At 44.8% G+C, this 13,832-nt stretch overlaps 1 protein-coding gene across 2 annotated transcripts in view; it reads right to left on the minus strand.

The window, feature by feature from the left end:
• LOC121537681 (protein kinase C zeta type) overlaps positions 1-10,162 on the minus strand; it is a 156,193-nt gene extending 146,031 nt beyond the window's left edge. The window contains exon 1 of one of the 2 annotated variants that reach the window (XM_045207305.1): positions 9,844-10,162. In XM_045207305.1, the coding sequence (XP_045063240.1) occupies positions 9,844-9,914 (71 nt within the window). In that variant the 5' untranslated portion in view covers positions 9,915-10,162. The remainder of the gene's footprint in view (positions 1-9,843) is intronic. The other variant, XM_045207304.1, reaches the window with a different exon arrangement.
• Positions 10,163-13,832: the final 3,670 nt, after the last annotated feature.

Consider the following 13,832-nt stretch of genomic DNA (forward strand, 5'->3'; position numbering starts at 1 on the left):
TGTTGAGTTAAGCTTAAACCATGTATTTAGATTGTAGGTAGGTATTGTAGTTTGGTATTATAGGTAGCTTACTCAGGTAGTTATTGAAGGTTATTGTAGGTAATTATTGTAGGTAAGGACTGTATTCGGCGGACTCCGGCGAAGCACGAGGCTAGCCTACCCACTACTTGGACCAACAAAGCTAGCTAGCTAGCGGGTAGCTACTGGTAACTTTTTGCAACTATGGTTAATTGTTTCCAATGTTATTTCATGCTTCAGAGTACCTGTGATTGAGCCAGCTAGCTGCTACCATTCAGCTGTTTTTCTAACCTCATCCGAGGCATTAACGTTAGGTGGTTGGTAGCTGCTGTACATAATTACAGCTACTGATAACAGTCTGCTGTAGTTTACAACAATTCTAATTTCTAAAGTGGAAGTTGGGAGAGTTTTACTCGGGTGGTTCAGTGAAACAATTATAGTTTCTGAGGTGGAAGTTGGGAGAGTTATATATATATTTTTTTTTTTGGTGAGGGAGGCCTGCTCTCTCCTTTCCCTGATGTTTAGTTCATTTCATCCCGATCTCCTCTGCATTATTGTAGCCATCTGCTGCAGCCTGTCAACTATGCCTCTGCCTATCCCTGTTCTCTCCTCTCCGCACAGGCTACACAAACGCCTCACACCGCGTGGCTGCTGCCTCTCTAACCTGGTGGTCCCTGCACGCACCACACACCTGGAGTTCCAGGTCTCAGGCAGCCTCTGGAACTGCCGTTCTGCCGCCAAAAAGGCTGACTTCATCCCAGCCTATGCCACCCTCCAGTCCCTCGACTTCCTGGCACTGACGGAAACATGGATTACCACTGAAAACACTGCTACTCCTACTGCTCTCTCCTCGTCTGACCATGTGTTCTCGCATACCCCGAGAGCATCTGGTCAGAGGGGTGGTGGCACAGGAATCCTCATCTCTCCCAAGTGGTCATTCTCAATTTTTCCCCTAACCCATCTGTCTATCTCCTCATTTGAATTCCACGCTGTCACAGTCACTAGCCCATTTAAGCTTAATATCCTTGTCATCTATCGCCCTCCAGGTTCCCTTGGAGAGTTCATCAATGAGCTTGACGCCTTGATAAGTTCCTTTCCTGAGGATGGCTCACCCTTCACAGTCTTGGGGGATTTCAACCTCCCCACGTCTACATTTGACTCATTTCTCTCTGCCTCCTTCTTTCCACTCCTCTCCTCTTTTGACCTCACCCTCTCACCATCCCCCCCACTCACAAGGCAGGCAATACGCTTGACTTCATCTTTACTAGATGTTGCTCTTCTACTAATCTCACTGCAACTCCCCTCCATGTCTCCGACCACTACTTTGTATCCTTTTCTCTCTCGCTCTCCTCCAACACTACTCACTCTGCCCCTACACAGATGGTAACGCGCCGCCGCAACCTTCGCTCTTTCTCTCCCACTACTCTCTCCTCTTCCATCCTATCATATCTTCCCTCTGCTCAATCCTTCTCCCTCCAATCTCCTGATTCTGCCTCCTCAACCCTCCTCTCCTCCCTTTCTGCATCCTTTGACTCCCTGTGTCCCCTATCCTCCCGGCCGGCTCGGTCCTCCCCTCCAGCTCTGTGGCTTGATGACTCATTGCGAGCTCACAGAACAGAGCTCCGGGCAGCTGAGCGGAAATGGAAGAAAACTAAACTCCCTGCCGACCTGGCATCTTTTCACTCCCTCTCTACATTTTCTTCATCTGTTTCTGCTGCTAAGGCCACTTTCTACCACTCAAAATTCCAAGCATCTGCCTCTAACCCTAGGAAGCTCTTTGCCACATTCTCCTCACTGCTGAATCCTCCTCCTCCCCCCCTCCTCCTCCCTCTCTGTGGATGACTTTGTCAACCACTTTGAAAAGAAGGTTGACGACATCCGATCCTCGTTTGTTAAGTCTAATGACACTGCTGGTCCTGCTCACACTGCCCTACCCTATGCTTTGACTTCTTTCTCCCCTCTCTCTCCAGATAAAATCTTGCGACTAGTGACTGCAGGCCGCCCAACAACCTGCCCGCTTGACCCCATCCCCTCCTCTCTTCTCCAGACCATCTCCGGTGACCTTCTCCCCTACCTCACCTCGCTGATCAACTCATCCTTGACCGCTGGCCATGTCCCTTCCGTCTTCAAGAGAGCGAGAGTTGCACCCCTTCTCAAAAAACCAACACTCGATCCCACTGATGTCAACAACTACAGACCAGTATCCCTTCTTTCTTTTCTTTCCAAAACTATTGAGCGTGCCGTCTTTAGCCAACTCTCTTGCTATCTCTCTCAGAATGACCTTCTTGATCCAAACCAGTCAGGTTTCAGGACTGGTCATTCAACTGAGACTGCTCTTCTCTGTGTCACGGAGGCTCTCCGCACTGCTAAAGCTAACTCTCTCTCCTCTGCTCTTGTCCTTCTAGACCTGTCTGCTGCCTTTGATACAGTGAACCATCAGATCCTCCTCTCCACCCTCTCCGAGCTGGGCATCTCCGGCGCGGCTCACTCCTGGATTGCGTCCTACCTGACCGGTCGCTCCTACCAAGTGGCGTGGCGAGAAGCTGTCTCCGCACCACGTGCTCTCACCACTGGTGTCCCCCAGGGCTCAGTTCTAGGCCCTCTCCTTTTCTCCCTATACACCAAGTCACTTGGCTCTGTCATATCCTCACATGGCCTCTCCTATCATTGCTACGCTGACGATACACAACTAATCTTCTCCTTTCCCCCTTCTGATAACCAGGTGGCGAATCGCATCTCTGCATGTCTGGCAGACATATCAGTATGGATGACGGATCACCACCTCAAGCTGAACCCTGGCAAGACGGAGCTGCTCTTCCTCCCGGGGAAGGACTGCCCGTTCCATGATCTCGCCATCACGGTTGACAACTCCGTTGTGTCCTCCTCCCAGAGTGCGAAGAGCCTTGGCGTGACCCTGGACAACACCCTGTCGTTCTCCGCCAACATCAAGGCGGTGACCCGATCCTGCAGGTTCATGCTCTACAACATTCGGAGAGTACGACCCTGCCTTACACAGGAAGCGGCACAGGTCCTAATCCAGGCACTTGTCATCTCCCGTCTGGATTACTGCAACTCGCTGTTGGCTGGGCTCCCTGCCTGTGCCATTAAACCCCTACAACTCATCCAGAATGCCGCAGCCCGTCTGGTGTTCAACCTTCCCAAGTTCTCTCACGTCACCCCCCTCCTCCGCACACTCCACTGGCTTCCAGTTGAAGCTCGCATCCGTTACAAGACCATGGTGCTTGCCTATGGAGCAGTGAGGGGAACGGCACCTCCGTACCTTCAGGCTCTGATCAGTCCCTACACCCAGGCGAGGGCATTGCGTTCATCCACCTCTGGCCTGCTGGCTCCCTTCCTCTGCGGAAGCATAGTTCCCGCTCAGCCCAGTCAAAGCTGTTCGCTGCTCTGGCACCCCAATGGTGGAACAAGCTCCCTCACGACGCCAGGACAGCGGAGTCACTCACCACCTTCCGGAGACATTTGAAACCCCACCTCTTTAAGGAACACCTGGGATAGGATAAAGTAATCCTTCTACTACCCCCCAAAAAAAAACAAAAAAAAAGTATAATTGTAAAGTGGTTATCCCACTGGCTATAGGGTGAATGAACCAATTTGTAGTCGCTCTGGATAAGAGCGTCTGCTAAATGACGTAAATGTGCCCTTGAGCAAGGCACTTAACCCTAATTGCTCCTGTAAGTCGCTCTGGATAAGAGCGTCTGCTAAATGACTAAAATGTAAATGTATAGTGTGCGTCATCTCTTAGAAAATGCTTAGGTTAGAGTCAAACGTCAGGAAAGTCAAAGCATTATCCTACGCATGAAGAGCTTCCCAAAAGCCTGGCAGTGATGAGCGAGGTATGAAATGATTCACTATGACAGATCAAAGCCCATGTGAATCTCTAAGTGCAGGTAGAGGCTCACTGCATGTCTCAGACAGCTCAGGAGCTCCTTTGCACACGAGAGCCCACTGAGTTAAAGGGATAGTTCACCTGAAATTAAAGTTTGCCAGACTTTTTCATGCCTTAAAAGGTGGTCTAGTCAAGCTGAACCCATATACCACACCATCTGTGGTTGTAGTTCCTATATGCAATAGGAGACATCTACAGGCTCCAAAACTGGAATTAAAGATAGTCACCATGTAAATAGATGACATGGGTCCCATCTTCCCTTTTCATTTTTACTTCAGTGTGACCTATCCCTTTAACGATAACTAATATTGCTGCTCATAATGGGTTGCTAGGCAACTGAAAGAATTAGGCTGTCTGCAAACGGACACTCAGCCCACCAGAGCCACACAATATTACCTCCCCCACCCCTTTAAATATGTTTAGAATTGGGGAATAACCAATGCATCCGGAGAGCGCCGAAAGAGGGCTGAAGCAATTCTGAGTATTCAAATTCTACCTCAGTCAACTTCCCCACATTATCACAGACTCCATCATTTTCATTGCATAACTAGGCACTGTCGAGCTGTAATCTTCAAACCTTGAACAGTACTTCCTACCTGTGCATGCACACTTCCTTATTCATGTTCATTTGCGGGTTTGTAATGTCGATGTGACACACAAAGTAAATACAATGGGCAAAAGTGAGGGCTATGTATAACAAGACTCAAAGCGTTCAGTCATCAACAGAGAAATACACTACATGACCAAATGTATGTGGACAACTTTTCGTCGAACATCTCATTCCAAAATCATGGGCAGTCAAGTTCTTCAACACCGATCTCAAAAAACAATTTCTGTATGGATCTCGCTTTGTGCACAGGGGCATTGTAATGCTAAAACAGGAAAGGGCCTTCCCCAAACTGTTGCCACAAAGTTGGAAGCACAGAATCATCTAGAATGTAATTTGTATGCTGTAGCGTTAAGATTTCCTTTCATTGGAACTAAGGAGCCTGAACGATCGAAAAACAGCCCCAGGCCATTAATTCCTCCTCCACCAAACGTTACAGTTGGCACTATGCATTGGGGCAGATAGCGTTCTCCTGGCATCCGCCAAACCCAGATTCGTCCATCAGACTGCCAGATGGTGAAGCGTGATTCATCACTCCAGAGAACGCATTTCCACTGCTCCAGAGTCCAAAGTCGGCAAGCTTTACAACACTCTAGCCTACGCTTGACATTGCGCATGGAGGTTTTAGGCTTGTGTGTGGCTGCTCGGCCATGGAAACCCATTTCATGAAGCTCCCGACAAACAGTTATTGTGCTGTCGTTGCTTCCAGAGGCAATTTGGAACTCTGTAATGAGTGTTGCAACCGGGGACAGATGATTTTTACTCGCTTCAGCACTCGGCGGTCCCGTTCTGCGAGCTTGTGTGGCCTACCACTTTGTGGCTGAGCCGTTTTTGCTCCTAGACGTTTCCACTTCACAATAACAGCACTTACAGTTGACCAGGGCAGCTCTACCAGGGCAGAAATGTTACGAACTGACTTGTTGGAAAGGTGGCATCCTATGACGGTGCCACGTTGAAAGTCACTGAGCTCTTCAGTAAGGCCATTCTACTGTTAATGTTTATCTATGGCGATTGCATGGCTGTGTGCTCGATTTTATACACCTGTCAGCAACGGGTGCCTGAAATAGCCGAATCCACTAATTTGAAGGGCTGCCCACATACTTTGTATATATAGTGTTAAGTTATTCCCTTCAAACATTCAGAGAGTCTGAACCTGACCTTTCAGTGCACAGCAGGTCTGGTTAATAAGCCAATTGGGTGATGTTATGTTATTGTATAGCGCCAGCCCACTAGCCTAGGCCATAGTCATCTTCTCTGCCTTTCTTTTTGGCACAATGATTTGTTTAGGATGGGGTGGGATCTTCAGAGCCTCCGCAAATCAAGGACGCTGACATTTTGCATATTCAAAAAATAGCTTATCAAACATCCAAGTATATCCTGAGCTTGGCTCGACTCTCATCCGCTGAGGTGTGACTGATCAGGACTTTTGTTGGCAAGACATTGAAGGAGCATCCTTATCACAAGGTTGCAGCCCATCATTAACATTTGATGCATTGCATCTGAGCCGTCACAAAAAATATGACTACCATTATAAGTTGCAATCATTTTTTACCCCAAGACAATTAAGGACATCATTTGTTTGTTTCAACAACCAAAAACGTGTTATTAAGAATATAGCCTCCAGGGTTATGGGTTCATCTCCAGAATGTAGAAGAGAATATGGGTCCCTATTCACATTGCATCTCATTAGAGTGCTGATCTGGGATGAAGGAATCAGCTCTTGTTCACTAGGATTGTAAAGGCAAAACTGACACTAGAACAGCACTCCTAGTCTGAGAAGCTTTGGGAATACTAACACTGGTGTTTGGCCATATGAGACCACATCCTATTCTGACAGGAATTATTGCCAAGTTGTTCAGGGGGCATCATCGTTCCCCATTTATTATTAACACCGCAGCCCTCAACCTCGTAACCGCCAAGCCTTACATCTATCTACCTACCTACAAGAACCTTTTGTCTGTAGACAAACTAGTATGTTTAAACTAGCACATCACCTTGGCTCCCTCTTACGGTTATGTCAACAGCCAGGCCCAGATTTGTTTGACTGCCCGTCCCAGCAACACTTAACACACGTCTGTTAAATAATAGCATCAGCCACCTACAATAAAAGCACCGATATCACTGCAATTTTGCAATCCTGGAATGTGACGATGATTCTCCAGTGACACTGATTCAAGGAAACAACTTATGAACTTGAATTATGCAATGTAGTTGAATATTTATTTATTGCCTTACCTCCATAACTTACTACATTTACACACACTGTATATATATTTTCTGTTGTATTTTTGACTTTATGTTTTGTTTACCCCATATGTAACTCTGTGTTGTTGTTTTTATCACACTGCTTTGCTTTATCTTGGCCAGGTCGCAGTTGTAAATGAGAACTTGTTCTCAACTGGCTTCCTGGTTAAATAAAGGTTAAATAAAAAAATAAAAACAAAATACACATGGTTGTCTAAGTCCCTGAACGTGTTTAGTAATGATTAGGCCTGAGATAAATAAGAAAGGTCTTATCAGCCTATCAAACATGGTATGGCCATGACTTTCTGATTATATTGTAGCGAACGGCGGGGCAGGGAAGTGAACCCGGGTCGCTGGCGCGAAATTCAAACACCCTACGCATCGCGCCAATAGTGTTAACGTGGCTCATATAGTAAGGATTGCTCCACTGCCACCACCGAACAGGAAGGCACCGTGCTTCGACTACTCAGTCCTCTCACACGTCCGGGCCGTGCTTTCCGATGGCCTCACAGCCGCCATCCTACTTCTGACACCAATGTAGCGAACGGCGGGGCAGGGAAAATAACCCAGGTCGCTGGCGTCGAAGGCAAACACTCTACCCATCGCGCCAATAAGGTTAACCCACTTGGTGGGAATTGTAATGTGGCTCATATAGTGACGATCACTCCAATATGACCAGGGTTGTTTATGTCCAACTATATGTATGTACATGTATGTGTCACTGTCCCATATCCCATGTAAACTCAGCAAAAAAAGAAACGTTCCTTTTTCAGGACCCTGTCTTTCAAAGATAATTCGTAAAAATCAAAATAACTTCACAGATCGTCATCTACAGGGAGACAGGACGGACAGCTGATCGTCCTCGCAGTGCAGACCACATGTAACAACACCTGCACAGGATCAGTAAATCCGAATATCACACCTGCAGGACAGGTACAGGACGGCAACAACAACTGCCCGAGTTACACCAGGAACACACAATCCCTCCATCAGTGCTCAGACTGTCCGCAATAGGCTGAGAGAGGCTGGACTGAGGGCCTGTAGGCCTGTTGTAAGGCAGGTTCCTCACCAGACATCACCGGCATAAACGTCGCCTATGGGCACAAACCCACCGTCGCTGGACCAGACAGGACTGGCAAAAAGTGCTCTTCACTGACGAGTCGCGGTTTTGTCTCACCAGGGGTGATGGTCGGATTTGCATTTATCGTCGAAGGAATGAGCATTACACCGAGGCCTGTACTCTGGAGCGGGATCGATTTGGAGGTGGAGGGTCCGTCATGGTCTGGGGCGGTGTGTCACAGCACCATCGGACTGAGCTTGTTGTCATTGCAGGCAATCTCAACGCTGTGCGTTACAGGGAAGACATCCTCCTCCCTCATGTGGTACCCTTCCTACAGGCTCATCCTGACATGACCCTCCAGCATTACAATGCCACCAGCCATACTGCTCGTTCTGTGCGTGATTTCCTGCAAGACAGGAATGTCAGTGTTCTGCCATGGCCAGCGAAGAGCCCGGATCTCAATCCCATTGACCACGTCTGGGACCTGTTGGATCGGAGGGTGAGGTCTAGGGCCATTCCCCCCCAGAAATGTCCAGGAACTTGCAGGTGCCTTGGTGGAAGAGTGGGGTAACATCTCACAGCAAGAACTGGCAAATCTGGTGCAGTCCATGAGGAGGAGATGCACTGCAGTACTTAATGCAGCTGGTGGACACACCAGATACTGACTGTTACTTTTGATTTTGACCCACCCTTTGTTCAGGGACACATTATTACATTTCTGTTAGTCACATGTCTGTGGAACTTGTTCAGTTTATGTCTCAGTTGTTGAATCTTGTTATGTTCATGCAAATATTTACACATGCTATGTTTGCTGAAAATAAACGCAGTTGACAGTAAGAGGACATTTTTTTTTTTTGCTGAGTTTATTATATGATGGCACTTGGTCCCCATCCCACCAGTCCAACTTTAAACAAATTACAACTTTTAAGGCTTTATGAAGCCATTATAAATCCAGTATGAGGCTAAATAGATGCTTCAGAAATCATTGCAAATATCACGTTATAGGTTATGCCACTTTTGACAAAGCATCATCATGTAAGGACCTTTAAATCCCATTATCCCACTGTTATACCGAGAAGATTGAACGACTGCTCGTTTTTTTTTGTAGTCGTTCAATCTTCTCGGTGTAACAGTTGGGATAATGGGACAATTCCGAGTCCAACTAATTTCTCATCCTTGGATTGAGGTACGTTTTCTGAGCCATATCTCGTGCTGGCTCCATGATGTCTTAATCTACACAGGAATGCTGTCAGACCCTAGTGCAGCTGTAAGCAAGTGGTTCGGATCTGCTGGCTACCTTTGCTTCAGCCTTTATAACTTTTAGTTCATTATAAGTGTGACCATCCCACCTTGCCTTTGAGCAACTTTGGTTTTAGAATTGGGAGGGACATTTTATTATATATATATATATTTTTTAATCCTGTTGTATAAACACTCCAGACAGCCTACCCGACTGCTCGGACGCGTCCGCATAGTTCTAAAGCACACCGTTGCCTCGTTTTGTATCACATTCCAATAATACAACTTGGGGGGACAAAAATGCAATTTCATGCCCGTCCGTCCGTCCCGTCCCCAGTGAAAGTTGCGCCCCTGCTTTGAGCTACCTAATGCCCTAGGCTATAATGACTATTTCGCACCTAGGACTTATTTAAATTCACAACATTGTTATTCCATTTGTGACAGTGACACTCATGTCAGTGTGAAACAGTTTTGAAACGAGCATAGGCTAAACTACAAAGTGTTCTGCTAGCCATACTGTAGTACTGAAACGGTTATCAATGGGGAATTCCAACTCTAACCATTCCACAGGTTGTTTCGTCGTCGATACATCAACAAAAGACGCAGTTTCTCATTATTTTTTCATCTAGAAGACAGCCAACCTCCATACTAGTTACTTTGTTAGAAGCCGAATGTTGCAAATGCAATCCGGTTTAAAAATTGATACAAAGTAACCCTTGAGTGACCGCTCGAAGCCTCGAGGACATAACCGACTTGCTAAATACTCACCCGCTGTAGTGCGCTTTAATTGTCACGTACTCCGAGCCCAGGCCCATCAGGGATCCGTAATTTGAAGGCATTGTAATCCAGGATAGGAACTACCAGGCAACTAAATAAACCTGTATCAACAGGCCTCATTTGAAGATAAACATTTCCATGGCACATTTGGTATTGACCGCTCGATTGAAACTATGCCGTTATGCGACGTGTCAAGCATGAAATATCCAACTACCTGCCTTTCATGGAATTCGCACGGAACGTTTTATATTCGTCATTCTGGACACGGTCGTCTCCGGTGAAATGGGGCTATGGTTACCGACCGTAGGGGGCGGAGAAAACGCACTGCCAGGGCTGGCTGGCCTGGTCCAAATCACCTGTTGACAGTGTTGGGTAAAACTAACAATACCTTAATAGAAAATGACTCAAGTGAAAGTCACCCAGTAAAATACTACTTGAGTAAAAGTCTAAAAATATTTGGTTTTAAATATACTTAAGTATCAAAAGTAAAAGTATAAATCATTTCAAGTTCCTTATATTAAGCAAACCAGACAGCCCAATTAAAACAATTATTATAATTTACGGATAGCCAGGGGCACACTCCGATACTCAGACATAATTTACAAATTAAGCATGTGTGTTTAGTGAGTCCTCCAGAGGCCGTAGGGACCACCAGGGGTGAATTAGACAATTTTCCTGTAAAAATGTAACAAGTACTTTTGGGTGTCAGGGAAAATGTATGGAGTAAAAAGTACATTATTTTCTTTAGGAATGTAGTGAAATAAAATTTGGCAAAAATATAAATAGTAAAGTACATGGCCCGGTTGCATAAAACGTTATGTTAATTTCTCCCTAATCTTTTACCTTAAAGTTTCCTTGACTTTAAGTCAGTTGCACAAAACATTTTAAGTTAAATTTCCCCCTTCAATTAAGTGAAAAGGTTAAGGGTGCCCATGAGGTCCCTTAACTGCTTCATTCAGTATGGATATCGATGTAAACAGCATTTGTGGAGGTGAATATTGCTTTCATCTGCTCTGGTTACAAAAGGAAAACATCAACCAGATAGCTACTTGGCTAAACAATGGAAGGTGCACAATCCATGACTACAAAGCTAGCTGGCTAGTTAGTTATAGCTACTCTGTAAGCTAGTATTTTTACTTAAGTACTTTAAACCAATGCCCGTTGATTTAGGACATTTACCTAAGTAAAATATGGCAGTCATTTACATTTTAAGGGCCATGATCCGCTTTGTGAAATTACTGGTACAAATTCAGGAAATGAACAAATTTAATCAAAGCACTTGAGTTTTCCTTTGTGACATTTTTAGTAATAACCTTTTCTTAATTACCCTAAGTTTGAAGATATATATATATATATATATATATATATATATATTTAAGTGTTTGTAATCATTAATCAGAAGGTTACAACCAAACCGAGACCGACCCTCACCTGTTCTGATCCCTGAGCTATTAGGTTCTGATTAGCCCATTATATCTCGGCTCCAGGGTTCCATCGATTGAGATAGAGAAGTTCTTGAGTGTGGCTGTAACTGTTCCACTTGTGCGCCATCTCATGGATTTACAGTGTAAATGCATTTATGAGACTCAAACCATTAGGCTACTACTGGAAACAGTTAACTTGTATTCATGTATTTAGTGACATGTATTAACAAATTGTATTTAAGAAATTGATCCTAGCAACAAATTAGGCACCACTGTATATACAATAACGGTCAAAAGTTTTAGAACACCTACTCATTCAAGGGTTTTTCTTTATTTTTACTATTTTCTACATTGTACAATAATAGTGAAGACATCAAAACTATGAAATAACACATATGGAATCATGTAGTAAACAAAAAAGTGTTAAATCAAAACATTATTTATATTTGAGATTCTTCCAATTCTCTTAACCAGCTTCATGAGGTAGTCACCTGGAATGAATTTCAAATAACAGGTTTGGCTTGTTAAAAGTTAATTTGTGGAATTTCTTTCCTTCTTAATGCATTTGAGCCAATCAGTTGTGTTGTGACAAGGTAGGGGGGTATACAGAAGATAGCCCTATTTGGTAAAAGACCAAGTCCATATTATGGCAAGAAAAGCTCAAATAAGCAAAGAGAAACAACAGTCCATCATTACTTTAAGACATGAAGGTCAGTCAATACGGAACATTTCAAGAACTTTGAAAGTTTCTTCAAGTGCAGTCGCAAAACCCATCAAGCGCTATGATGAAACTGACTCTCATGAGGACCGCCACAGGAAAGGAAGACCCAGAGTTACCTCAGCTGCAGAGGATAAGTTCATTAGAGTTACCAGCCTCAGAAATTACAGCCCAAATAAATGCTTCACAGAGTTCAAGTAACAGACACATCTCAACATCAACTGTTCAGAGGAGACTGTGTGAATCAGGCCTTCATGGTCGAAATGCTGCAAGGAAACCACTACTAAAGGACACCAATAAAAAGAAGAGACTTGCTTGGGCCAAGAAACACGAGCAATGGACATTAGACCGGTGGAAATGTGTCCAAATTGGAGATTGTGAGGGAAAAAAGTATTTGATCCCCTGCTGATTTTGTATGGTTGCCCACTGACAAAGACATGATCACTCTATAATTTTAATGGTAGGTTTATTTGAACAGTGAGAGACAGAATAACAACAAAAAAATCCAGAAAAATGCATGTCAAAAATTTTATAAATTGATTTGCATTTTAATGAGGGAAATAAGTATTTGACCCCTCTACAAAACATGACTTAGTACTTGGTGGCAAAACCCTTGTTGGCAATGACAGAGGTCAGACGTTTCTTGTAGTTGGCCACCAGGTTTCCACACATCTCAGGAGGGATTTTGTTCCACTCCTCTTTGCAGATCTTCTCCAAGTCATTAAGGTTTTGAGGCTGACGTTTGGCAGCTCGAACCTTCAGCTCCGTCCATAGATTTTCTATGGGATTAAGGTCTGGAGACTGGCTAGGCCACTCCAGGACCTTAACGTGCTTCTTCTTGAGCCACTCCTTTGTTGCCTTGGCCGTGTGTTTTGGGTCATTGTCATGCTGGAATACCCATCCACGACCCATTTTCAATGCCCTGGCTGAGGGAAGGAGGTTCTCACCCAAGATTTGACGGTACATGGCCCCGTCCATCGTCCCTTTGATGCAGTGAGTTGATGCCAAAGAGCTTGATTTTGGTCTCATCTGACCACAACACTTTCACCCAGTTCTCCTCTGAATCATTCAGATGTTCATTGGCAAACTTCAGACGGCCCTGTATATGTGCTTTCTTGAGCAGGGGGACCTTGCGGGCGCTGCAGGATTTCAGTCCTTCACGGCGTAGTGTGTTACCAATTGTTTTCTTGGTGACTATGGTCCCAGCTGCCTTGAGATCATTGACAAGATCCTCCCGTGTAGTTCTGGGCTGATTCCTCACCGTTTTCATGATCATTGCAACTCCACGAGGTGAGATCTTGCATGGAGCCCCAGGCTGAGGGAGATTGACAGTTATTTTGTGTTTCTTCCATTTGCGAATAATCGCACCAACTGTTGTCACCTTTTCACTAAGCTGCTTGGCGATGGTCTTGTAGCCCATTTCAGCCTTGTGTAGGTCTACAATCTTGTCCCTGACATCCTTGGAGAGCTCTTTGGTCTTGGCCATGGTGGAGAGTTTGGAATCTGATTGATTGATTGCTTCTGTGGACAGGTGTCTTTTATACAGGTAACAAACTGAGATTAGGAGCACTCCCTTTAAGAGTGTGCTCCTAATCTCAGCTCGTTACCTGTATAATAGACACCTGGGAGCCAGAAACCTTTCTGATTGAGAGGGGGTCAAATACTTATTTCCCTCATTAAAATGCAAATCAATTTATAACATTTTTGACATGCGTTTTTCTGGATTTTTTTGTTGTTATTCTGTCTCTCACTGTTCAAATAAACCTACCATTAAAATTATAGACTGATCATTTCTTTGTCAGTGGGCAGATGTACAAATTCAGCAGGGGATCAAATAC

This window comes from Coregonus clupeaformis, chromosome 24 (assembly GCF_020615455.1).
Source record: "Coregonus clupeaformis isolate EN_2021a chromosome 24, ASM2061545v1, whole genome shotgun sequence".
NCBI lineage: Eukaryota > Metazoa > Chordata > Actinopteri > Salmoniformes > Salmonidae > Coregonus > Coregonus clupeaformis.